The 26,244-nt window shown below is 42.4% G+C and overlaps 4 protein-coding genes and 1 non-coding gene across 5 annotated transcripts; 4 read left to right on the forward strand and 1 right to left on the reverse strand.

The window, feature by feature from the left end:
• The first annotated feature begins 591 nt into the window (after positions 1–591).
• Positions 592–10,350, forward strand: gspt1 (G1 to S phase transition 1). The gene is made up of 14 exons (XM_017416238.3): positions 592–986; positions 1,245–1,289; positions 4,330–4,605; positions 4,709–4,742; positions 4,850–4,927; positions 5,019–5,199; positions 5,304–5,458; positions 5,631–5,771; positions 6,804–6,897; positions 7,421–7,501; positions 7,701–7,874; positions 8,230–8,319; positions 8,401–8,569; positions 9,687–10,350. The coding sequence occupies exons 1-14, from the start codon at positions 791–793 to the stop codon at positions 9,737–9,739; spliced, it is 1,767 nt and encodes a 588-aa protein (XP_017271727.1). The 5' UTR covers positions 592–790; the 3' UTR covers positions 9,740–10,350.
• On the forward strand, positions 9,912–15,230 carry rsl1d1 (ribosomal L1 domain containing 1). Its single transcript, XM_017416097.3, has 10 exons — positions 9,912–9,933; positions 10,698–10,825; positions 11,100–11,239; positions 11,357–11,495; positions 11,664–11,812; positions 13,048–13,149; positions 13,472–13,565; positions 14,475–14,585; positions 14,675–14,842; positions 14,984–15,230. The coding sequence occupies exons 1-10, from the start codon at positions 9,912–9,914 to the stop codon at positions 15,122–15,124; spliced, it is 1,194 nt and encodes a 397-aa protein (XP_017271586.2). The 3' UTR covers positions 15,125–15,230.
• LOC112450520 lies at positions 13,244–13,372 on the forward strand. The gene has a single exon (XR_003039167.1). It is a non-coding gene; the product is annotated as a small nucleolar RNA SNORA55 (small nucleolar RNA).
• An 810-nt stretch (positions 15,231–16,040) lies between the features above and the next one.
• LOC108235857 (general transcriptional corepressor trfA-like) lies at positions 16,041–21,881 on the reverse strand. The gene is made up of 3 exons (XM_037980930.1): positions 21,517–21,881; positions 17,952–19,055; positions 16,041–16,069 (listed from the first exon to the last, which is right to left on the reverse strand). The coding sequence occupies exons 2-3, from the start codon at positions 18,931–18,933 to the stop codon at positions 16,041–16,043; spliced, it is 1,011 nt and encodes a 336-aa protein (XP_037836858.1). The 5' UTR covers positions 18,934–19,055; positions 21,517–21,881.
• Positions 21,882–23,421: 1,540 nt separating this feature from the next.
• LOC108235864 (transmembrane protein 238-like) lies at positions 23,422–24,898 on the forward strand. The gene has a single exon (XM_017416121.3). It carries the CDS (start codon positions 23,562–23,564, stop codon positions 24,042–24,044), a length of 483 nt encoding a protein of 160 aa, XP_017271610.1. The 5' UTR covers positions 23,422–23,561; the 3' UTR covers positions 24,045–24,898.
• The last annotated feature ends 1,346 nt before the right edge of the window (positions 24,899–26,244 follow it).

Consider the following 26,244-nt stretch of genomic DNA (forward strand, 5'->3'; position numbering starts at 1 on the left):
TATGGCAAGCAGACTTATCATTTAATAGAGACCTTTTCAGTAAATTATCAGAATTAAAATTTTACTGGGAAAAAAACAATTTTCTCTTTCATGTGTGTTACACTTTCAGCTCCATTTATCCTCAAATACATGTTCTTTTTCCAGAAGGAACGTAATGGATCTGAAGTAGAATCTCACTAGATATCTGAAATGATCAACTTTTCCCAACATCTTTAATCAGATTTTTATTTTATTTTTTTACGTTTTACTTGGCATCACGAGGGATATCTGGTATTGATAACTTGCTGAAAAGCACTTTCAGACAACAGAAACATGAATAATAATGTAACTACAAATGTCTACATAATATTTTTAATATTTATAAAGAACCTAATGGGATACCACTGAACAAAATAAACAGGTTAGGTGAAAATTATGACTAGTTAAAAAACTGCATTATTTTTTTTAAAGGTGCAGAATTTAAAAATGAAAATTTATCCTGTTTATAAAAAGTAATGAGAGGTGTGTTTGGATTATGTGACACAACGGCCTGCCGTACAGGGGGGGAGAAGCGAGGTCCTGCCCCCTGGCGGTGGTTGCAGGAGTTGCACGCCGCTTCTTGCCAGCTACGAGCCCCATATGCTTGTGAAAGCACAGCGCTGAAAAAAAAAAAAAGCTATGGGAACTTCCCCAAACGTGCAGCTACGGGACTGAAACACAGCGGCGGCTCATCGCGTCTTACCGACACCCCGCAGACAGCCCGCCTTGGTCGGCGGCGCGAAGCTCGTTAAACTCTGGGAAACAAGCGGCCATGGACCCGAGAGACACAGCCCCGGATTCGTGGGAGCAGGAGGAAGACGCCGAGGCCCCGGCGTCCGCGGCGGAGCTCCCGGCCGCCTTCGCTGCCCTCAACGTGAACGCCAAGCCGTTCGTCCCCAACGTGAACGCCCCGGTGTTTGTGCCGAGCTTCCTCCAGGGCAGCCCCGCGGAAACGCCGGCTCCGGACGGTGGGTTCATGCTAAGCTAGCCGAACCTGCTAGCTCGCGTGCTAATCCGGCTAAGTTAGCCTCCTGGGCGCAACTCGAGTCAGTCTGTCCGGCCTCGGTTATCACGTTTCCCCTCAACAAGTTGGCCTGTTAGCCACGTGCTGTGACACGGACATGGGCCACACGCGACAGATAGAAGACGTGGACAGTCCTCTATGTTGTGGACATTTTCTAAAAGTTTGACACGACTTGTTGTTTGTTTCTTTTCTGCCCTCACAGGTTCCCCCGAGCCAGCTGCGAACATGGAGGTGGCAGACACAGCCGGTATGTTTGCTTTCACTCTCACACCTGGTGTTTTTAGGCAGCTCGGACCTGTGAGCCCCGTGCCCACCCCCCAGGCTGTAGTAAGGCTCCATATTTGGGAACCTGGCGCTGGACAGGCCGTGTGCAGCAGTTCGAGGACAAAATGATGCAACCTCACTCGTCCCTGACCGAAATAGACACCCCATTGACATTTTTCTGTGATACAGCGGGTTGCAGAAGCTTTCACCCTCTTTGTAATCTGATTTTTAATCTGGTTATTTATTTAAAAATTCTATAAAAAGACTAAATAAACCGAATAACTATCTTGCACTGGTGAGATTTAGGGTCGTTGTCCTGCTGGACGGTGGACTCAAACAGGTTTCCCGTCAAGAATTTATCTATATTTTGCTCCATCCGTCTTTCCTTCAGCTCCAGTTCCTGCTGATGAGAAAAAAAATCATCCTCGCAGCATGATGCTGCCACTGCCATGCTTCACAGTGGGGTGTGGCGTTCTCAGCATGGTAAGAGGCGTTAGGTTTCAGATACGAGGGTCTTGATGGCCAGAAAGTTCGGTTTTAGTCTCCACTGACCACCATGTTTGGAGAAGTAAATCCAAACAGCCTGCCTCGTATTTTACGGCTTTTTCCTGCCGCTCTTTCATGAAGCTCAGCTCTGTGCAGCTGATGGTGATCGGCGGATCCTTCCACCTCTGCAGAGGAGCTGCAGCTCCATCAGGGTTATCCTTGAGTTTTAGTGGACGACTCCATCTTAGCAGGTTTGCTGTGGTGGCTTCATCTCCACTGTCAGAGGACGCTGTTTTATTCAGAGATTATTTGATGTTCAGGAGGATCTCATGGCCCCTTTTTTTCCTGTTGGCTCGACTTGGCTCTGCTCGGGTCGACCCCGGCGCGGGTTCTTAGTTCTCCTGTGGGGTGGTCCCGCCCACTTTCAGCTCTGTTCTCAGAACCTGCCCGGCCCGAGCTGGAGAGTTGACGTTGATTGGCCGGAGAGCGACGCCGCTCGTGGGAGAGCGATGCTGCTCGTGGGAGAGCCTCCTTCACAGGAAGCCATGGGCGCAGATGGCACTCGGGACAGGGGGACATGACCCACCCCCCAGGTTTATGATGACTCGGATCCATCCCCCCCCCCCAATCCCTCCCTACAAGTACAGAATTAACATCGCCGGTAAAACCGATGATTGATGCTCTGTTAATTTGACTCGTTTACATTTAAGTGTGCGTAGAGAGCCCAGTGTTTGTTTCAGTGGTACACAAATTTAACAATCCTAAATAAAAATTAACAAACACTTATTCTGTTGAAATCATTTGCTGACAGATTGGTCCCCCCTCAGATCAAAAATCCTATCTATGCCCCTGCAAGAAGCCCTCTATTTTTTAAAACCCTCTCAACTGCGGCATTTGTTTTTTATTTACTCGTTTGTTAAAATGGCGACACGTGAACCAACGCTGTGGTCCTGTGAGGAGGCCCGGACGTCTTCACGCTCGTTGGCTGACGACAGAACTCAGACGGACCAAATGGACTCGATGTCCGGACTCCAACTGGCACAGGGAACTCGGCTCGATCCGTTGTTTTGTTTTGCGATTTTATTTCGCTTCTTCACCCATTGGTGGTGAGTTTCAGGCAGCCGCGCTACGACGACCCGTCCACATCGAGGCGGCACTCTGGTGCAGAAAAAATTTGATTCTGTAGAGAATGACAATTCCTAGTCCTGGGAATACTGAATCGATTCAGAATGCTCAAAGATCGATTTAAATATAATAATGAATACAGTTTGGGTGAATCATAAATCAGAGTTCAGAAGTGTTTTTGGGGAGACTGGCACAGACTGACACTTTGTTCCAGGTTTAATCAATATAAATGCACTATGATTAAAACAGCACAGTCTGTATTTTGTTTTCAGTCAAAGGTCAACGCACTATGGTAGACAGAAGTCTGCTTAACGTTTGTAAAATTGTATTTTGAATAATTATAAATTTAAATCTTATATGAGAAAAGGCAGGCATCTAAGTTAACCTAATGCAGGTAATTCAAGTTATAGAACTTTATGCACAAACCTATTTTTGTTTATGTCCATAACATATTTTAAACAGACTCCCTGGACCGTTTGAATAGAAAATTGGAATCAAATCAAATTGCTAGACACTGAAAGATTTGCATCTGTAGCACTCAGTTATATGGAAAACCACAGAGAGCACGTAGAACAGAGACAGGCCGAGACTGGACAATGGGGAAAAACCGGCTTTATTTAACTAATTATTTGAATTTATTTTTCCCCATTTACCTTGATTCATTTTAGGTGTTTTGTAGATTTATTACTTCTAATCAAATCAAAAATCCAAATAAATTGTAGGTTGTAAAGAAGGTGAACGTCCAATTAGGTCCCAGCCAGCCTTAAAAGCAAAAGGGGGAAATATTCTGTTTCTCTCAGAAGAGAATCACTTTGTGCCGCATAGTTTTAATAAGTTTCAGTTCGGTTTATTTAGCTTTGACCAAATGTTCGTCCTGACCCTGGATGCCGCGTCTCTGCTCGCCTCACAAACACGCCGTGGTGCGTTTAGTTTCCTTCTGCAGGGATCGCAGCTGCAGCGGAGCGAGGGAAGGCCTCGCACGTGAAACGCAGAACCTTTTCCACCTTTCCCGCGTGGACGCCCGAGGGCGTTCTCGTTGGAACGTCTGCTCACCCGAAAGGCGGCGCCGGGTGAGTCGGGAGAACGGGTGGCGCTCTGAGGCCACGAGCAGCTTCCTACGGGGTGATGATGAAGGAAGTCTGTGGAGAAGAAAGTCTTTGTTTGGGACCGCTGCGCTGAAAACGGGAGGTTTCATGCTTCAGTCAGGCTCAGCAGTTTTTAAAGATGTATTTTTATTTTTCTGACTAATTTTCTCAGCAGAACACGAGTTGATTATGTTTTTAAACAAGTAGGTGGAAGCCGCAGATGGCGCAGCGCTTTTCTTAGATCCCCCCACAAAGACTCAGACGAAGAGGACGAGTTGTAGCTTCTTGCTAAAGCGTGACGCGCCCGTGTGTTTTTTTTTTTTCCAGCTCCGGTGGAGAACGGGAACACCGAGGCGGACATGAACGCCGAGGAGGAGACGTGGGAGCAGAAGGAGGAACCCGGGGGAGACGAGGGAGGCGGAGGACAGCAGGACCAGACGGGGTCCGAAGGAGGCTGCGAGGAGGGCGGCGCCGCGGGCAGAGAGGACGAGGAGATGATGATGGAGGAGGAAGAGGAGGAGATGCCCGTACCTAAAGTGGCTCCCCCGCTGCCCGACGCGCCCAAGAAAGAGCACGTGAACGTGGTCTTTATTGGTCACGTGGGTGGGTATTGTTCACGCTACATGTCTGCATTTATTCAGAACAGGAGGATTATATGAAAAAAAACACGTTATTTTAAAATATTTGTTTTTATTTTCAACATCAGATGCTGGTAAATCAACTATCGGAGGGCAGATCATGTGAGTAACGTTGTTTTTTGCAGCAAATTAGCGACTGTGCCTGTTAGCTGCAGAAAGAAAGAAAAAACCCAGCAATTTTAAAGTTTTCTTTGTGTTGTTTTTGTTAGGTATCTAACTGGAATGGTGGACAAGCGAACCCTGGAGAAATACGAACGGGAAGCAAAAGAGAAGAACAGAGAGACGTGGTGAGAAAGTCAACGGAATTAGATTATTATTGGAGGTTTTTTTTTTGTGCATTTTCTTTGGGGAAACTAACGTGAGCCCCGGTGGCTGCAGGTATTTGTCGTGGGCTCTGGACACAAACCAGGAGGAGAGAGACAAGGGGAAGACCGTCGAGGTCGGAAGAGCCTACTTTGAGACGGAGAAGAAACATTTCACCATCCTGGACGCCCCCGGACACAAGAGCTTCGTCCCCAACATGATCGGCGGGGCGTCACAAGCTGACCTCGCCGTTCTGGTGAGGCCGACTGTTGGAAATGTCTCTAATGTCTCAACAGCAAATCTGCATTTATTTAATAAAATGGCTCATTTACTGGTACGGTCTTTTCCGTTCTCTTTCAGGTAATTTCAGCAAGAAAGGGGGAGTTTGAGACCGGCTTTGAGAAGGGCGGACAGACACGGGAACACGCCATGCTGGCTAAAACAGCGGGAGTCAAACATCTCATCGTCCTGATCAACAAGATGGACGACCCCACCGTGAACTGGAGCCTGGAAAGGTCCGATTGAAACAGTTTCATTTGGGGGTTTTATATGTCAGAGATGTTCTCAACAAGTTTGTAAAATGTCATGGTTAGAGGACAAAAAAAATGAAAGAAACGAGTAAAAATGTGACAGTTAAAAGTTTTGTTTTGTTTGTTTGTTTGTTTTTTTTTTGTTTCCTCCTTCCAGATATGAAGAGTGTAAAGAGAAGCTGGTGCCGTTCTTAAAGAAGGTGGGCTTCAACCCGAAGAAGGACATCCATTTTATGCCTTGCTCCGGACTCACAGGTGCCAACCTGAAAGAGCCCGCTGCTGAATGCTCCTGGTACACGTAAGTCAGCTTTTATGTCCTAAAACGTTAGGCTGATATCATCCAAATCTACAGCTTCTAAAATACTTTTATGGATTTATGATTGTAGTAAATAGCAGGCTAGATAAGCTGAAGAGGGAGGATAGGTTTTGAGGGTTTGGGTGGAAAACAACTGATGAGTAGCTAAAATAGAACTAGCTAAAAGCTCTTTGAATGACCTCAGTTTTAGGTCCAACAGGACTGTCGAGCCGATGGCCAAAGTGGGCCGCTGCCATCTTAAAAATGGCTCCAATCTCTAAAAATTCATTACTACTCTTGTAAACACTTTACTATTTTTTAGAAACTTTTCCACTTCTGTCAGTTTCACGTTTTCTGATCGCTAGTTTTTTGCGGTTTTGTGATTTGTAGTTCAGTGCTGCTTCCTGCAGGAAACATAACCACATTAAATAAAGTAAAGTGTTTGCATGAAAGGCTAAGAAGCTCTGAAGACCGGAACTGTTTCACAAGTGCCACTGCTAGCTGCTGCTGCTGCTGATACTCGCACTTGTAAGGAAACATGGTTCAGTGTAAATAAGTGAATTGTGAAATCAATGGCAAATAATGTTCCTGTGAACCGCTATGACGTGTTTGAGACTGCGGCTGCTTTAAGAGGGTTGGGCTTAGCTGCGTTAGGACTAGCCGTTAGCTCGTCGTTACTTAAACTCTGTTTATCTACATTGAGTCAATCCACAACAGGTAGGATATTTGTTTTCATTACTTTACAGAAACACACTTCAAAACAGCTGGAATGTCTTTTTACTGGAAAGATTAAAACATTTGTAATGGTCATTATGTCGCACTTTAATCTCGACTGGTAAATACAGCTGATAAAAAAGGTTTAATAGATTTATTTTCTTTTTTATGTTTGAATTTTCATTAAATTGTTTACTCATTTGTTGAAACCGTGGGATGCTCAAAAACCAGAGAGAAGTCCAGCAGGATGTAGCATAAAATGCTCTCACAAATACATAAATAAATGTCTATTTTAATGTTTTTGGTTTTTTTTTTCCCCAGGGGTTTGCCATTTATCGCCCACCTGGACAGTTTGCCAAACTTCAACAGGTCCAGTGACGGCCCTGTCAGACTTCCCATTGTAGACAAATACAAGGTGAGTGCCCGGACGCCGGCGGCTCTCTTCTCTCATGAGACAAAATAAAAATGTGGAGGGGCTGCAAAATCTTTCCATGCTTTAGCTCACTTGGCTTCCATTTATTTATTTATTTAGCTCCCTTTTTCATTTTGTCATTATACTTCCTGCTGGGAGATTTCCCAAACACACACACACAAACACACACACACACTGTGCACGCTGTACTCTCTTCAGAATAACTTGGCTTCTTGGCACTCGTGGCTCCTGGGCTGAAAGCTGTGCCGAGAGACAGAACATGCTGCTGGAACTGAGTTGGTTTGCAGCTCTTTTAGTTTTCTTCCTTCTTGTTTTAGTTTCTGCAGCTCACTTTCTTTCATTTCTGTATTTTTTTAAAGATTCCCCTTTCCTTCCATGTGGTTGCATTGGAACTTATGCAGCAGCTGTATCATTAACAGCCTTAACTGGTTTTAATTTACGTCTAAACTAAATTGTAAATTAAACTTTCTAGCAGATAAAGTGATATTTTTCCCTGTGTGTGCAGGATATGGGCACCGTGATCCTCGGGAAGCTGGAGTCTGGCTCCATCAGTAAAGCTCAGCAGCTGGTCATGATGCCAAACAGGGTGAGCGCTCCTCTGTTTCTCAGAGGGGAAAAAAAGAAGTCTTTAGTAAATAATTTGAAGTTTCTGGTTTAATGCGTACACACATACAAGATCCTGAAACTGCAAAGATTCAATTTCAGTTCCACAGAGGCTCGTACGTCCCGCTTCTGTACCGAGGTGCCGCCGCCGCTTACAAACTTGGCCTCTGTTTGCGTTGCAGCACACCGTAGAAGTGCTGAGCCTGCTCAGTGACGATGTGGAGACGGACGACGCGGGCCCCGGGGAGAACCTGAAGCTGAGACTGAAGGGGATCGAAGAAGAAGAGATCCTCCCCGGTTTCATCCTCTGCAGCCCCGACAACCTCTGCCACTCCGGCCGCACCTTTGATGCACAGGTGAACCCCCCACAAAACAATTAGCTTTGCTACTTACTCCTCACTTTTACAATCAGTATTTTTCATTCTAATTTTAAAGGTTTATTTAATTTAACACTAACAAATGATGCTCCTGACATAAGTGTCTGACATTTCTCGAAGAATGTTACAGCAAATGGTAGACTCGACCGGACATGTATTGTCTCCCTTTGCGTAGCTAAGTTTTCCTTTTCTTGTGTAGTGATTTTATTTCTTTCAGGTTTTGTTCTTACACAAAAAAGAAGCACTCTGAGATTATGCACAGGCCAAGAAGAAACTGCTGCCAAGAGTTGTAAACGTGACATAGTGCTAGTTCTTTTTTTTTAACTTTTTCCAGATTGTCATCATCGAGCACAAATCAATCATTTGTCCCGGCTACAACGCGGTCCTTCACATCCACACCTGCATTGAAGAAGTGCAGATCACAGTAAGTCGGTGCTCTTTTCACCTTTTGGTTCTGCTCTTGGCCGCCGGTCCGCAGTTCATCTCTTCACATTCTGATTCCCAGGCACTAATCTGTCTGGTTGACAAGAAGACGGGGGACAAAAGCAAAACGCGGCCCCGCTTCGTGAAGCAGGACCAGGTGTGCATCGCCAGGCTCCGGGCAGCGGGAATCATCTGCTTAGAAACCTTCAAAGACTTCCCCCAGATGGGACGGTTCACGCTGCGAGATGAAGGTGAGAACGCGCTCGGGCCTTTTCCATCGAGGTGGTTTTTTGGAACCAGCGTCAGTGGCAGCAAGTTCAGCTTTAAAAAACATGGCAAGTTGCTGGAAGCCTTTGTTTGGTTCTGAGATGAGGGGACATGTAAAAATCGGCACATCCCGACCAATCAGTTCTCAGCAGTAGGAGCAGGATCTCAGTGAGGTGCAACCATCAGAAACTAGCTGACAACTCAGAGTTACGAGAGGAAACACACAGATTTTCAGGGACTGAATTCTGAGTGTTTACAACTAGAAAGCTGAGCAGATATTTCATGCAGTCAGTTTTTTTTTCACACCTTGCAAAACTGTATTCTTGGCACATTATTTTGTTGCCTTCTTTCACACCTCAGCTTGATCTGTACCCACCTTGGCAGCCGCCTTTACGTTCATGATTTACTCTACTAGAGTACAGTTTTGAGATGTAGAGATGAGATTTGGACCAGTTTTTAAATTTTTTTTTATAGTTATTATTCATCATCAGCGTGGTGTTTACACCTAGACATTCTGGGCTGTAGGTTCAGATGCTTTGTGTCACGAGAGCTCACATGCTGGTGTGAAAATACACATGTAACGCTTTAAAATGTATGAAAACTAAAATGAGATGGGTTTGAGATACCCATGACAACTCTGCTGCTATTTTCGGAGACTAGTCACCAACATTTGTCAGTGGAAAGAAAAGTTTATGTGACCTGAATCAGGCAGTAATTACTCTAAAGCTCATAACTGTTGACAGTATTAGTTTTCAATTAATGTTAAAAGTTTATTTTCTTTATTAGAATCGACCATCAGAAGATTTCTTTGCTGTTTTTTTTCACACAGCGTTCAAACGTTCAACATTTCATGCTTGACAAACTCCTTCAGTTCATTTCTGCCATATTAATATCCACTTTTATTTGAAAAAAAAGTACTGGACATCTTAAACCTCTATTTTTTAGCATTTTTTAGCTTGCTTTTTATAAGCCTAATTTGTATTGTTTGTTGTACAGACTGAATTTTTATTAGATTTATCTTCTTTATTGATGCACTCTGTATATCCAGCGCGTGTGCTGTTGACTTCACCTTCGGTTCTTCACGTCTCTTTACGTCTCCAGGCAAAACCATCGCCATCGGTAAAGTGCTGAAGCTGGTTCCAGAAAAGGACTAAGTGCACCGGCGTGCACAAAGTTCCTTCACTCGTTACCTGAGGAGAAACGCTGCCGGAGCTGCTCTCTTTACACACAACTTCGCTGAAGAGAAGCTCAACACCAACCCAGGAGGGAGGAAGAAGAGTAAAATCATGTCAAATCAAGACTGAATCAGTTTTTGTGACGAACAACATGAATCGAGAGTCCAAGTCCAGTGTGTCAGCTTTCTCATATTGAGAGCTCAGCTATGCCACTAATGTAGCTACACTTCCCCCCCACTCTGCCNCCCCCCCCAGGACCAACCGTGCTGTCGGCTGGACACACCATTTTGTCTTTAGAACGGAGATGGATGCAGCGTGGCTGAGTTTGGAGAAGACAAACTGAAAGTTCAGAGTGATTTCTGTACAATGCAAAAAAAAATCAATCAATGCATCTCCTTTCTTAAGAGTGGAGTTATGAACCCAACAGATGTTTGATTTTAAAGATTTTGCTGTATCAGAATTTTAATTTGGTGAGTTGGGCTATTTCGACTAAGCTCACACACAGTACTACTCTGATAATCCAAGGATAAATGCGCGCTCGGAAACAGAGCTGTTACATAATCTCAACTGAAATTAAAAGCTCAAACTCACTGAAACGTGTGCTGGTTTTATTGTGAAAAATTCACGGCGTGTTTGAACAGCGAGCATAAATATTAAATGATTAATTGGCATGTCCTCTTCAACATATAAAGTGCTCTAAAGCCCTGCCTGCTATTCACACATTGTTGAGCATTGTTGATCTGTGCACAATTAATAATTGATTTGTACAGGTGTGGTTAAGTTGTTATCAGCACCAACATTTTAATCTGTGGTACTCAACAAAAATATCGTCCAATAATTTACTTTACTTTAGTTAAATTTAGAAAAACAGCAAAAAAATAATAATAAAGTCCATAAGAGCAGGAACTGTATTGTCAGACTCCTCATACGAATAAAGTTTTTTATTTTGTACGTCTACGTCACGATGTAGTAAGCCCAGGGTCCAATGCGCATGCGTATTCTCGGCACACGCGTGAAGCAGACGGCATGGCTGAAAAAACTGAGCCAAAGTTAGACCGAGCGCAGGTAAAAGTTGAATAAATGCTTCTGTTTTGCTTTTATACAGCTCTACGAGATTAAATTCGGCGTGTGAGAAGTTTTATTTACGTGGCTGTGGTAGTATTTGTGTCGATACTTTCTGCTAGCTAGCAAGCGTTAGCTGGTTTGTTGGGCGCTGAGGAGTTCAACCACGAAGACTGTTTAAAACACAGCCGTATTATGAATAATAGTCATTTGGGAGCACATACTTAAGTGTGGGCTTGACGTGCTAGTTTTTACTGACATTAATGCGGCTTTACAGGTGAAAAAGGCCGTCCAAGCCTTACAAGCTTTCCTTAAAAGCACAACCACCGGAGACTCGCTGTTCCTGGACAAGACCCATCAGATCAAGCTGCTCTTCACCCTGTGGAAGATTCCCAAAAAGGCACAGACCATCCGCATGTGAGTCCCCCACATCAGGACACTTTGTGAGCCCTTTTATTGTTGAACTGTAGTTCTGAACAGAAGATCTTCTGTGTTATGGTGTTTCACTCGAGTGTCCATGTGTTTGGTTCTCAGCCCTTTGCCTCATGGCCAGCGGGCTGAAACAGAGGAAGTGTGCCTCTTCACAAAAGATGAGCCAAAAATGACTTCAGAGCAGTCCCAGAGGTTTTATAAGAAACTGCTGCAGGAGAGGGGCGTCAAAAACATACCAGAGGTATTTATATTTGATTGTGCTTAAAAGAAAATCTAAAAAACCCTGCTCAACCAATTCAGCCATATCAGTGAGTGATGTTGTTTATTACCCACTTTTTGTGTTTTAGCTATTGTAAGCCAACATAACAAAGGTTTTAAATGTTTGGAGTGATTGTTTTTTTGTTTTCAGATTATTCCCTACAAAGTGCTGAAGACAGAATACAAGCCCCATGAAGCCAAGCGTCGCCTGCTGAAAAACTTTGACGTCTTTCTGTCCGACGATCGCGTTCGCCGCCTGCTGCCGTCCCACCTGGGAAAACACTTCTATGAGGTGAAAAAGTAAGAACAACCCAAGTGGAAAAAACAATCACGGTGCAGAGATTTTTAATACAATAATGTGCAAGTTTGGATCTTTGTAGTGAAGACCTTTTTAGCTCTGTTTTAAATCTGTTCTACTTTATGTTAATAAAACATTTATTCTCTCCAGAGTAGCCAGCGTCATGCTAGTATAAAGTTCTACTATAGTAAGAATCAACTTATTATATATTTGCTTCTAAAATTAATGTTATGACAGCATAAATACTCCTAATAAAGGGCTAAACACTTTGAGGGTCTTATCCACTTAAAATGAGAAAAAAAGTTGCTGTATTTTTGTGTTTTTGTAATGGTGTCTGTAAAAGGGAAAATGCAATCAGCTGGACCTTACAGCTGCTGAATACTCAGCATTAAACAAGCAAAACACTTAAGGCTCCGGTATACTCCATAAGAAGTCGGTTCGTGGCGACGTGGTTTGTTTTCAGCTCACACCTTTCATCGTCCACGAGACGCTCTGATCAGAACTCCCAGGAAGCTCCCCCCTCCTTCTACAGCGTTAAAATGGGTTTCTTCCTGCCAGCTTCTCACCCCAATCAGATGTGTTTATTAAACACACTGAGACAGTACACGCTGTTTGGCATTTGCAAATCTGATGGTGTACAATAACGTGCGAACAAAGGGAACGTGTCCTGATGCTGCCCGGCTGAGGGACACTTCCTCGCAGCCACAAAGAGATGCCTGTGTCTTTTTAAGTTCACAGGTTTCTAAGTTTTGTTGGAATAGCTGTAAAGACGGCTGTATTCTCTAACAGCCGCCAGCTGCTTCTCAGCGGAGCAGTAGAATCAAAATGGCTCCATTAAAGCTAACCACTGTTTCCACATAAACAGCTTCTGACCAATAACGTGATACATGGTGTAAATCCCTGTGAGAAACAATTCAACCTGAGCCTTGTGTCAAGAAGCGGAGTACAAAGCCGCTACGAGAACAAAATGATGCAATTTTCGTCACACAACCACGTGAATGAGAGCCGACTTCGTGACTCCTCATGGAGGATGCGAAGGCCTTTAACACAGAAAATGTTCGCTCATGCAAACTGTTTAAAAAGAGAAAGTCAGCAGCAGAGAAGGAACGATGAAGCTAACAAGAACTGAATTCAGTTAGATGTAACTGATCTTTTTTAGTCGTAGTGCTTACTGCTGATATATGAAATGCGTTTGACTGCGTTGACTGTATACTCATCTTGTTCATGTCTTTGTCAGAGCTCCGCTGTCTGTGAACCTGCGGAGTAAACATCTGGCCAGAGACATCGAGAGACTCATTCAGGGCACCAACCTGAAGGTTACCAACAAAGGCAGCTGCTGGTGAGTCTAGTCTTGCTGTTCCCGTTTGAATTAAGTTCCTTAAGCTATATTACACCAAGGAGAGAGGGAGCATGTAGATTGTGGCGAGTCAGTAGCACCTCAGTACAACCCTGTTGATTCTTTTTGTTTGACGAGGGTCATTGTTGGTGCCAAAGAGACTCAAAGTCAATCCAGATGGATCTCCTCTTCCGTTGGAGTCTGTCTCTACAACTTTGATACATAATTTATAACATGAAGTTCTCATTAAGTCAACAAACTGTGTTTAAACCTATGGGACCGATGCAGCTAACTGTTCTGTTCGGCGCGGTGGCTTACATTGCAGCATGGCACGTATCGCCCATTCTGGCATGACTGCAGACGAGGTGACCGACAACATTGAAGCAGCGTTCGAAACTGTGTTGGCCAAACTCCGGATGGTGAGTACAGAAGCGCTGGATGATTGTCTGGTGTTTTACATAAATGAGAGCTTTAGTTTAAAGCTCGACCGTAGGAAGTTCCATTTCAGTTTTTGAGTCGGCCTTTTAAGAAAACAGTAAAGTTGCTGTAGGTAAACAGGATGCGTGTAATTTAATATCAGGTTCAGTTTGTTAGTAGGGGCAACCAGGTGACGCCCCCTGGGGTATATGAAGACTGCTACAAGTGGTCATAAGGACCTGCATGTTTGTTTTTGCTGTCTAATATTCAAAGCGTGGTTTAAAAGAGCACTACAAAGATTCAGATGTGAATTTATACGAGTCCAGGAAAGAAGAGCACATCAGAGACAACACGACGACCAAGTAGCTTCTATTTTAGCAAAGTTAACGCAGGTTTTTGTAGTTCAGCTGCTGCCGAACGTTCAGTTTGCTCTGCCGATCATAAACGTACGTTTATGAGCGAACCAATTGCGTCTCCTTACGTCGCTCGAGTCCCTAATGAGCCAAGAAAGCAACATCTCTGAAGCAGGAGCTAAAAAAAAGACTCCAGAAGCGCAAGAAGGACTAGAAATGCTTCAGTACTGCCAGTGTGAAAACGATAAAAAAAGCTAGTGGTTTTAAAGACAGTGGAGCTGTCCCCTCTGGTCCAAAATACAGAAGGAGTCCCAAATTTATGGAGCGATTTTACTGGGATGATATGAGCAGACATCCTTGCTCAGAGCTGTGTCTCAATGATCAACTTGACATGTCTTGATCCATAATAATGCATAAAGTATATCGTTCAGGAAAAAGCGGACCAATTACTTAAAGTCATCCAGTTTTTGTTTTTTAGTTTTGCTTGAAACAGCTTCTTAAAATGTTTATTTTTGTTTTAATTGCACTGCTTTGATGGACTCGTCTGATGGTTTCCAGAAAGGACCAGTCCTGAAAGTGATCCACTTAAAGAGTGAAACGTCTGTGGCCTTACCCATCTACACCTCCGACCTGAGCCACCTCAGTGTGCTGGGCGCCCCCCGGGACAAAGTGAGTCCTCAGATCAGGGGGTTGTATATTAGAAGAATTTAGTGATGGAGTCTGTAAACTAATCTACTGTGTGTGTTTGTAAACTTCAGAAAGCTGCAGACAAGAAGTCCAAGGACAAGACAACAAACCAGAAGAAAGTGGGTAAAACTGCAGAGGAAAATATAAAGCCGAAGAAAAAGAAGCCCAAGGAGGAAGAGGAGGAGGAAATCCCACAGCTGGTTCCCATAGAAACGCCTGCTAAAAAGCCTAAACTACAGGTCAGTTCCGTTCAGTGGCTACAAGTTAATTTAACCTATTTAAAAATGTTTTAGCTGACAATTTGGAGCAATTCAGAGTTGTTGTGATCGGTAATTTAAAAAGGGATGTTTAGTTTCAAACTGTTGTTTCTTTTCTTGTAGAAACCATCCAAGAAGCAGAAACTGCAGAAAGCTCCTAAACCCGCTGCAACGAAGAGAGGTGTAAAAACTCAAAACAAACCCACCAAGAAGGCCGGCAAGAAAGTGACAAAAGGGAAAAGAAAAGTGCTTAAAGCGAAATGATTCTCTGTACGGACTCATCATGGACAGAATCAGGCTGTTTTCTTTTTTTTTGTGCTCGGTAAAATATAGTGCCATTATTATAAAATCTATCAAAATCATTTGTTCATCATTAGTTCTTTATCCATGACTTTTATTCTCTAAATACATTTTCCACATCACAAAAGTGAAGCTGCTGATTTAACCCTTTTCTCTATAGCGGGTGTTATAGTGGAGGAGTTTTTTAAAGCTGGTTTTTACTACATGCAGGAGTGAATAAAAATGTACGTCAGCCTCTCGAATGAACCACACTGAGTTCAAACACTGCCCCCTACTGACCAAATAAGAGCACCAGTTTATCAAAACCAAGAAAGCAATTTTTTTCATAGCAGATGGGCTTTACTGATTTTTAAGTAATCTCTATGTACTGATGCAGTTATTATACAATTCTGGCTTTTTTTCTGGGCAGAAAAAAATTAATTTTCTGTCTGGTCAATTGGACTTTAGTTTTTCTCAGAAAAAACAAAGTATTGACATCATTTTGTTCCTGTAAATCAGTGACTTCATCTTCCTAAGTTTTAGCAGGATGTCACATCAGTGCCACCTGGTGTTTCATCTTACACAAGTGGGTGGACTGTAAGGTAAGAGGAGGGATTATCTCTGAAATAAGATGCAAGAGAAAGCGATCAATAGGAACCAGAGAAAGAAAAATGAGAAAGTTCCACCAGTAGCTACTTAGGAGAGGAAAAGAAACGAAAGGAGCTGCTGATGCAGGAAGCTCAAATTTAGAGAGAACGTCACCTGACATGATTTAAAAAAACAATCTTTCGCTCAGAACCCAACCCCCATACTCCCCACCACAGGCCTGGTTCCAGCATGGTGCCCTAACCTGGGGGAGGTATCACCTTGGTTCTTCATCATCAGGGTCTTCGAATCGCTCTTAGTCTGACCCCTCCCCAGAGGGCAGTCCTACAGACAGCACAGCCCCCAGGATCATGGGGGTACTCAAACCCCTCCACCACGTTAAGGTGGCGATTCAGCGAAGGGGATTTTTTTTTTTTTTTTTTTTTTTTATTATGTCTGTTTAATATATTTATAAAAGTCAGATACAATAAGTTATAAAATGCCAATCAGTTAAAAGTTGTGTATCTAAGGAAACCAGCGGATTGTACTGAATCTTGACTTTAACACAATCCCCCATCCTGAGCGAGCACAGGGCGACAGTGGAGAGGAAAAACTCCCTTTTAACAGGAAGAAACCTCCAGCAGAACCAGGCTCAGGACGAGCGGCCATCTGCCTCGACCGGCTGGGGTTTGAGAGGACAGGAGAGAGACGAAGACAGCCACAGGAGGACTGGTCCAGAGGTACGACCTGTAGGAAGAAAAACAGGGAGGCAATGGCAGCACGTAATGCAAATACCATCAGAGAAAGAAAATTTATATTTAACCTGACTTCTGGGGAGTTTTTTTTTTAGTCTGTGGGATAAAACTAGAGTACCTAGAGAAAACCCATTCATGCACTGGGAGAACATGTAAACTCCACACAGAACGGTCGTAGTGTTGCTCTGTTTAAATAAAACCAGAAAATGAAGAGTCAGTGAGGATTTGATGTCTTAGATTGATTAATTAGGGGGCTGTGGTAGCTCGGTGGTCAATGCCATGGTCTTGTAATCCAGAGGCTGCAGGATTAAACCCAAGTTGAGGCAGGAGGGGGAATCTGGCGTAAAACAATTGTCAAATCTTTCGTACAACTTTGCTCGCTGTGGCAACGCCTGAAGAAGGGGGCAGCTGAAAGAACAACATTAATTCATTGACTGGATTCCTCAGGCTTCTTGAAATAAAAATCTATCCAAATGTAATTAACTTATTGATGGAAATTTCTTCTGTGCTTTCACCTAAAAAAGAGAAATAAATAGCATAAAGACAGCAGCTCCAAGCACAGAACCCTGTGGAACTCCATAACTAATTTAGGCCTGTGGGACAGATTCATCATTCCTGTGAACAAACAGGATCAAGAGCAGGTCTCCTAAATGAAGGTTTAGTTACAGAAACCCTAAAAGTCTGAGGAACGTCCCGCTCACTGAATCAGATCAGATCAGATAGAAAATATGAGCCAACCTTCAACAGTCTGGTTGGAGACAGGATAAGGATCTGTCCAGAAAAGACTCATTAATGTGTTATAAATAATCTAATATTTTATGATTCATTTTAAAAAACAGAACCTTTTAGAAAATAAGAGGTTTGTTTTGTTAGTCTGTGTCACTCAGTCAGTCACAAAACTCTTCATCATTTCAGATGTTTCTGTTTCTTTTTCCTTTTACGTCCAGGATTATCGTCTTCTTTGTCCTCTTGTGGCTCCTTCCAAGAGACTCCAGGTTCCTCCTTCATCTCTAAATGTTTACACTTCATTTTCCTTTTTCCACCAGGATTGTCGTTTTTTGTGTCCTCTCTTGTCCTTTTCTTAGCAGGTCCTGGTTGTGTGTCTTCCTCATTTGTGTCCAAATATTTACGTTTCATTTGTCTCTGTCTTCCTGCATTGTCTTTGTCCTCTCTAGTCCTTTTCTTAGAGGGCCCTGGTTGTGGGTTTTCCTCCTCTGTCTCTAAATGTTGAAATTTTATTTAAATTTTTCTTCCAGGATTGCTGTCCTCTATGTCCTCTCTTGTCCTTTTCTTAGAGGGTCCTGGTTGTGGGTCTTCCTCGTCTGTGTCCAAATGTTTACGTTTCATTTGTCTCTGTCTTCCTGCATTGTCTTTGTCCTCTTGTGATGTCTTCCAAGAGGGTCCTGGTTGTAAGTCTGCCTCCTCTGTCTCTAAATGTTGACATTTTATTTTCATGTTTTCTCCAAAATTACTGTCCTCTGTGTCCTCTCTTGTCCTTTTCTTAGAGGGTCCTGGTTGTGGGTCTTCCTCGTCTGTCTCTAGATGTTTTCGTTTCATTTTTCTTTTTCTTCCAGAATTGTTGTCGTCATTTTTGTCCTCTCGTGGCGTCTTCCAAGAGGGTCCTGGTTGTTGGTCTTCTTGTCTTAATCTTTTTGTCCTTCTCTCATCGCCGACCTCATCGTCTTCCCTCTGTCTTTTTCTTGAAGGACCAGGCTGCGGCTCTTCCTCCTGAGCCTCCTTCACTAAACTTTCATCATGATGTCTGGTTTCTCTTTTCTTTCTAAGATGATGACATCCAGGATCATCAGTGTCCTCTTCATCGTCCTCTCGCTTTCGTTTGTGGGATCCTCCTGGTTGGGGCTCCTCTTCCTCAGTCGTCTGATTGGCTCCAGCTTCACAAACAGAACCGTCACTGTTGTTGTTTAGTCTGGGGTTGTCCACGTTGTCTTTGTCAAGGTTGTTCTGATGGTCAGGGCGGTCACTGTCCTCCATGTTGTTAACGTCTGCAATGTTGTCCATGTTGTTCATGTTGTTAACGTCTGCAATGTTGTCCATGTTGTTCATGTTGTTAACGTCTGCAATGTTGTCAATGTCCTCCATGTTGTTAACGTCTGCAATGTTGTCCATGTTGTTCATGTTGTTAACGTCTGCAATGTTGTCGATGCCGTTCATGTTAATATTATTAATATTATCAGCATTTTCCACATGGACCTGGATTTGATTGTTTCCCATGTTTTCTTCATTGTTGATGTTGGCAATGTCTTCACGTTCATCCTCTTGATTCTCATTTGGTGGAACAATGACTATAATTTCAATTTCATTTTCCAGATGTAGCAACATAAACTGGAGGAAGTCTAGGAGCGCATGATTAATGTCTCCACGTGCTAGTTCTGGTCCCAGCATTCGAATCATAATATAATAAGGGTTTCGGCCTAAAAGATAGATTTGAAACATATTGTTAACATTATTGTTTATACGCTGTTTTCTACAGCAGTGAGCGTTTGGGCATCACATGATGAACCGATACTCACGATTTGGTCCGTTGTTTTCTCCATCTCCGCTGTTGTTCATTTTGACTAAAAAGATGAAAAGAATAAAACACAGTTAATAAAAAAGTTGTACTTATTACAGCCTGCTGCCAAAGGTTGAAGGCAGGCGATCATGTAGTTGTTTGTATTTGTGTTTGTGTGTTAATCTGTTAGCAAAATATCTACAACCTACAACTGAAGTCAGCTTCATTCAACTAAATATGGCTCATATATACAGATACTGAGCTGAGGTTTGGTAAAAGTTTCATTAAAATCCATCCAGTGGTTTATGAGATATTTTGCTAACAGACAAAAAGGGTTCATTCAAACAGTTTTAAGTGAAGAACCTGCCCGATCAGTTAGCACTCAGTGATGTGTTGGAGATGTTTTTCAGATAATTCCACACCAGATATTTGTGGCTATCGTTGTGTTGGCTACGGTTGATTAGCTGTGGCGGCCATCTTGAACTGGACTGACTCCAGAAGAAGCAACAAGTAACTTCCAGCAGTCGTGTTTTAGACTCAATGACTGAGGAATGTTATTCTGTGCCGGAGAATCAAACTCTGATGGATAAATCTTTGAAATTTCCGACCCTGACTCTGAACTTTAATTATCTGCGGCACTAAAAGATGTCTTTCTGAAAAGTTCGAAGTAAGGAGAGACTCCAGATGTCCTGATCTGTTGTTGTTTGAATGAATTTGAACAGAAAAATAAATTCTGTTTTTTTTTAAAGCTTCTGATCTCTTATGATGAAATCACAAGTTCTAGAATTTTAAAGCTTTGTTTTTCCTTCTAAGGTGATTTCTCATGAAATTCACAGTTTAAATGTTTATAAATGTACCAATAAATCCTCTTTAACCATCTAAATACGTCCTTACAATCACAATTATTCATCCTGCTTTTGTGTCCAAACACTGTTAAATAAATGACCAAATAAAACAAAAATACAGAACTTTGGTGCAACTGAAACTAATCTAGAGTCAAAAGTAAAACAAGATTATTTTCAGGATGTTTCACGTAAGCTCAGTAGAAAACAAACTCAACAGGTGGCCGATCGTGTTTTTGCCTGTGTGTGTGTTCATTTGTCTTACTGTTAGCAAAATATCTCATGACTCACTGGATGGATTCAAATAAAACTCTTAGAAACTAATAATAACTGGACAACTAATTATCTGTAGAAGACAACTGGACCTAAGATGGCTGCTACAGCTAATCACTCTTAGCAAACACTAAAGGAGTCAGTTTCACAGATACTGAACTGAAATTAGCTGAAGTTAGTAACTGAGAGTCATCTCCATCAAACACATCAGACCAGATGTTTGCTTTAAACATTACCAACAACAGCTGGAGTCAACCCTGCATGTCTGTTAGCAAAATATCTCCTGAACCACTGAACGTATTTTACTGAAACTCTCAGAAAGTAGTCATTAGATGAAGTGAATGTTTACACCAGGTTAACGTTTGGTACCGCCAGCCGAATTCAAGATGGCCACCACAGCTAGGGATGCCAAGTTTCCCCTAAAATAAGGAACCGAAACATTTCTTTATGAAGCTGATGAGGAACACACTTTTGTCTTTATTATTAGGAGCAAATCTGTTTAAAGATGAGAAATGAAACGGGGACTTTAGCAAAACAGAAGCTAAATGTAGCAAAATGCTAGCTAAAAGCTAAAAGCAGCGGCGTCTCACAACTAAACTCATGGAGACAGAAAGTCCTCCGTCCCTCTGCACCACCCTGTCCAGTTAATGGTCCTTATTTCAGTTTCTGAAAGCTGCGACCCAACCTTCAGCTGATCATCCTTAGAAAACATCAAACTGTCTGAACTCAGTCAGTTTTAAAGATCCTCAGCTAAAACCTGCTGGGGTAGTAGCTGAGAGTCATCTACAAAGTCTGCCCTGAGGGCTGACAAACACGGGCTTTTGGGACATCGTGTGAGATTGTGTGAAAAGATGTTTCCAACTTTTAACCAACTCAGTTCAGATCATGAATCTGGCTGCAGATTAGCTGTCAGTTTATTTTGATCTGTTTTCAAATCAAACATTAGTGGAAACAATCAGATCTGAGCTGAATAAAACATCAAAGTGTCAAACCGTCTCCTGAACACAACCCACTGCTGAGACTGACAAAAGGTTTAAACCTGAGACTCTAAACCAGAAACAGATTAAGGTTTTAAAGAAAGTTTATAACATTAAACAATTGATCTTGTTTTGGTAAAACCTGACAGGTGAAAGTAAAGTTAAAACCCAACCGAGGCCGACCTGGCAGTAAAATAATCCCTACAGGTTTCCTCTGATTCAGGAGAGCAGCTTCAGTCTTCAGATGAATCTTTTTACACAATCAAGCTTTTTAATAACCATCTAAATCACTGTTTTCTGCGTGTATTAAAGTCATCAGTTTGTTTTCCTAATTCATCAATAATGCAGAAATTAAATCTGTTAATAGTCAGAGAATTAGTCCGATCTAGACTTGATTACTGAGATGTGACTGAGAGTAAAGGAGCAGACTCACCTTATCTGTTGACCTGAGCTGAGGGAAAGTTTCTGCTGTAATGAGACATCACAGGTTCCAGAAGTCACTGACATCACTTCCTGTTTCATGGACACGTCGCCACGCCAACAGCGGAGTTTAGGCTTTTGGCATTAAATCGTGTGAAGAAGTTTAAACCAAAACACTGATCATAACATCTACTGTGTTGGTTGAGGTTAAAGGTGTCCTGATTGTTGGTGGAGTTTTAGAACAAGGTTCCTCTGGGGCACATTTTGAAGCGTTACAAGCTGTACTCGCAAAGAAACACAAAGGAAAATATTATCTACTTCAATAATATTTTAGTTAAGGCCTTCAGTTCCTGTAGGAATGCCTTTCATGTTGGAGTTTTAATTTAACTAAGATCATCTTATGTACAGAATTACATTTTTTGTGCTGCTAATATTGATTAGCTATGGCAACCATCTTGAATCATGGTGAAGATATCCTTAAAAATACAACAATATAGGTTTGCTGTATGAGTGTCAGACGGGTTCGAGGTGGGGGTATGTTTACATCAGTTCTGAACGTCTACTTGTGAGCAACAGTGATGGACAGGTTGGCAGCTGGCAGGAGTCCCCCATGCACTGTTTACAGGCAACTTTGTGATCTGTAGTGAGAGTAGGGAGCAGGTGGAAGAGAATCTGAAGAGGTGGAGACATGCTCCAGGGGGGGAAAAGGAGGAAAAATCAATAGAAAGAAAACTGAATATTAGTGAATGAGATGTAGACGGGTTTAACGGTGAAGCTGCAAGGAGTTGAGGTGTCAAAAGGTGGATGAGTTTAGGTGAAGTGGAGAGTTGTTTAAAACAAAACAAAACAAACTCTGAAGAGAAACTGTTTTTAATCAGAAGTAGAAAATATTGGAGGACACGCATTGTAATTTGCTTCAAAAGGATCTCATCCATAAAAAATAAACCCTTTATAGCACTTTTGTTTGCTATAAGCTGCACAGGCCCTGGCAACTGTTTGTTCTTGATGAATGCAGCCATCAGATCTGAGCTTGTGTATCCACAGCTGTATCAGGTGACAGGCCTATTGTCATCAGACTGTTGCTTGTGCAGCTGCTCCCTGCATGTATTAATGCTAAGCAGTCACAATTATATCCAGTATACCAGTCTCTGTATTGTTACCTTAATGACTGATGATCCCAAACATGCAGCGTTCTCCGCACACGAACTCGGCTGTGGTGTTGAAACGTGACGGAGCGGACAGTGCGGCTGTTCTGCAGGTTTAATGTAACATAATAATAATTCTAAAAAGCAGCCAGTCGGAGCTGATGTCGTTGTCAACAGGTGGGCAGGGTCTGTGTGTTCATCGCAGCCTGTGTGGGAGGAAGGGAGGATGATGTGTGTGTGTGTGGAGGGTCATCTGGAATTACATTGATGCATCATGCACACACTCACTTTACAGATCATACAGGACACAACCCATTCCACACGGACCTGCCTGACCGTCAGTTCATGTTTTTCCTCACGGGCAAACAACTTGTTAAACTGTATCATTTGAACCATGGAGACCTTTGATGAAACTTCCCATCTTGATGGGAGCCAGAGCTTGTGTTCGGACCATCACGCAGCAGCAACAAGCTGGACCTTCCTCCATAAAGCCATCATCACCATCATAATGGGATCCCTGATGTCTGCTGCAGGCGTCCTCCTCTTCCTGCTCCGCTCTCCGGAGGGTGCTGACCCGTCCCGCTTGGTCGCCTCAGCCTGCCTGTCCATTGGGCTGATGTTTGTCGTGGTGGGGCTGGTGTGGATCCCTATTCTGAAAGAGAAGCACAGGCGGAAGCTACTCAGCCAGGGGCTTGAATAAAAAAATAGGACTGTGTGTTTGTCAGTGATGATGCAACTGAAACACCCAGTACAGTCAGGCTGGTGTGGCCTCCTGCTGATAACTGTGAACATTAGACTTTGACCTGAGTCACAGCAGGTTGTTTTGTGCGATGATTCCACTTTGGTGTCCTGCGGTTGCAGTCCTCGCGTTGAGTTGTTTCCACTTCTTCCTTCGAGGGGCTCGCCCGCCGTCATGTCCACCTCTGTGCAGGTAGAGCCGGTCGCAGAGAGGAGCCACGGAGCAGTGGGCCGCTGCAGGTGGTCGTTCTGGTTCGCTGTGGTCCACGACATCCTCGGGGTCTTCATCATGATGGTGGGGGTGTTCGGGGGCCTGGTCGTCCACGACCTGTTCATCTACATCGGGGCCATCATCATCTTCCTCAGCCTGATCTGGTGGGTGTTCTGGTACTCGGGCAACATCGACGTGCCGCCCGAGGAACTGGAGGACGACGTGGACCTGATCAAGGCGAAGAACCGGCGACTGAGCCGGGCTGTGAGGCGCGTGTCCAACAGGATCAGGAACTCGTTCAGGAGGAAGGGTCGGCCTGGTGGAGAGGGGCCCTCGGGGGGCCACATACCTACAATCTCCGGTACAGATGTGTCCTTCTCCTCAACACAAAACAGAACCTCTGCCTCCTCATCAAAAGAACTTGTCAGAGAACCACTCTCCATTTGAACTTAAACAGACCAACTTGGATTATTTTTTATTTTCCGCTGTTTTTTCTTCTCTTTTGAAAGGAATTTTCAGTTTTAACCTGCAACGGTAATCATTAGTCAACATTGAAGTCATGTCTGGATAAGATCCACATGCTCTTTTGTTGCTGATAAGATCTAATCTTTACACACGACAACAGGGTTTTAGTGACACTTTTATAGAGCATTCTTGTGAGTTTTATCGCCGTTCATGTGCTGTTTGCTCACAGATTTTCAAGAGGAATGCTATAAATAGAAAAATGAAGCTACTTAAAAATATTTGCCGCTGCTTCTGCTGGACAATGAGACTGAATGACTCTACTGAAGGACATGAAAGAAGCAAATCAATTATGTATAAGGCTCAGTCATATCTCAAAAAAAACTTTTTTCCATCAGCACTGACAATGTTTAACTAACAGTTTATTTGTAAGATGTAATAAATTTAAGTTATCATTTCCAAGATCCAATAAGATCTAACTCACCCTGCTTTGTTCACAGATTCTAGCTGATATTAAAGTTTAATTTAAAGTAAAAGCTTAATCACCAGAATATGTGTGAATGGAAAATAGATGTATATATTTTGCATTTTCAATTCTACCAATGTCTTAAACATGACCTCTCTGTTAGTGTGCATGTGTGCTGCACCAAATGATCTTAAACTTGTTTTTATGTAGTAAAACTTGTTCAAAGGTCCTTTCAGCTCAATTATGAGCATAAAGATTTTGGAGTGTGATGAAAACACATCCAAGGCACATGGGAATGATAACAAGTCTTTGAATGTATCAGCAACAATAATACAGACTTAAAGCAGAATAAAAGCAAAGGAAAACGCTTTCACACGCAATAAACCTTCTGATTATAGAAACTTCTTTTTAACGTTTTTAATGTTGCATGTATTTATGGATTGGTCCACACACACTTTTCAACTTACAGTTTACATCCACTCATCACTGGCATATGTCTTATGAATTTTCTTTTGTTTGTTTTTTATAATTTATTTGCACATTTCATTTTCCAGGGTAGGACGGTTACACAACAAACAACTTTAGTAATTTTTAAAGACAAGAATTGGGTGCACAAGTTTGAATTTATTGTGTATTTTATATATATATACATATATACAAACACACATACTTCCTCTATTAGTTGGTTATATGTCTCTTAGCAAGTGGCATCTTGAATATGTGTGTTTTATATCCATTAACAAGCTTCTAGCATAGTTCTGGCTGAATATCTGGCAGAATTGGTGGATTTCCATTAAACCAGTTAGTTTCTTGGCATGGACCCGACTTTTAAGAATAGCTCCAACATTTTCAAGTGACTCCCGTGTTCCAGCAGTTGTTTTCGAGCCTTTGTGGTTTTTGGATTGTTTTTGATCTTTAATCTAAGGGGGACAGTTTGTGTCTTCTTCCGGACCTCGGCATAATGGTGACATCAGAATTACTTTTCTTATGTACAATTGTTTGAACTAATCATCCTGGACTCTGTAGTTGTCTAGAAATGGCTCCATAAAGCTCCTCCCAACCTGTGTAAATCGAAATTTCTCATTTCTAGATCTTCACTGGGTTCCTTGGACTTTCCCATTGTTCTGAATGTTGGTCCGTCCAATGAGAGCTGTCAAACAAATCCTTTTTGTGCTGGCAAAAGGAAATCTAGCAGCTGCATTCGATCATGATCACTGACAAGAAGTTAACAGGCCATAGCCTTGTTAAGTTGAAAGATATTATAGAACCTTTAGCACCTAAATTAAAAGTTTAGGTGAATATAGCACATGTATATAGTTGACCCTGCTTGTATTTTACTAATCCTAAGTGGAAAAAAGAAAATCCACAATAAATAAAACTTGTGCACTCTTGTTTTTTACAAATCAATGAACTAGTACATTGTATAATTACAGATGACTAATCACAGAAGAGCAATTCAAATAACTAATTTAAAAAAAATAATTCTATTAATGCTACTGATGAGTATATGTAAACCTCTGACTACAACTGTAGCATTAAACTTTGTTTGACAATACACATAAAATGTTGTGGCTGCACAGTTCCATTTTTATTGCCTTGACAAAAATAATCCATATTTTGACAGAACATCTAAAGGTTTCTTGAACAACCTGTAATGGTAGTTCCTGCTACAGTTGGGAGTGTTGCAGTCCTTCAAACTGAGAGTGTGAGAACAGCTTC

This window comes from Kryptolebias marmoratus, linkage group LG17 (assembly GCF_001649575.2).
Source record: "Kryptolebias marmoratus isolate JLee-2015 linkage group LG17, ASM164957v2, whole genome shotgun sequence".
Taxonomy (NCBI): Eukaryota; Metazoa; Chordata; class Actinopteri; order Cyprinodontiformes; family Rivulidae; genus Kryptolebias; species Kryptolebias marmoratus.

Coding starts and splice junctions, on each gene's coding strand:
- gspt1 (XM_017416238.3), top strand. CDS start 791: ATGGACCCGAGAGACACAGCCCCGGATTCGTGGGAGCAGGAGGAAGAC. Junction 1,290..4,329: donor GGAGGTGGCAGACACAGCCG/GTATGTTTGCTT, acceptor TTTTTTTTCCAG/CTCCGGTGGAGAACGGGAAC. Junction 5,459..5,630: donor GTGAACTGGAGCCTGGAAAG/GTCCGATTGAAA, acceptor TCCTCCTTCCAG/ATATGAAGAGTGTAAAGAGA.
- rsl1d1 (XM_017416097.3), top strand. CDS start 9,912: ATGAATCGAGAGTCCAAGTCCA. Junction 9,934..10,697: donor GAATCGAGAGTCCAAGTCCA/GTGTGTCAGCTT, acceptor ATACGAATAAAG/TTTTTTATTTTGTACGTCTA. Junction 13,566..14,474: donor TGTTGGCCAAACTCCGGATG/GTGAGTACAGAA, acceptor GATGGTTTCCAG/AAAGGACCAGTCCTGAAAGT.
- LOC108235857 (XM_037980930.1), bottom strand. CDS start 18,933: ATGTTTCAAATCTATCTTTTAGGCCGAAACCCTTATTATATTATGATT. Junction 16,070..17,951: donor AAGAGAGGACACAGAGGACA/GTAATTTTGGAG, acceptor TGCTGTCTGTAG/GACTGCCCTCTGGGGAGGGG.
- LOC108235864 (XM_017416121.3), top strand. CDS start 23,562: ATGTCCACCTCTGTGCAGGTAGAGCCGGTCGCAGAGAGGAGCCACGGA.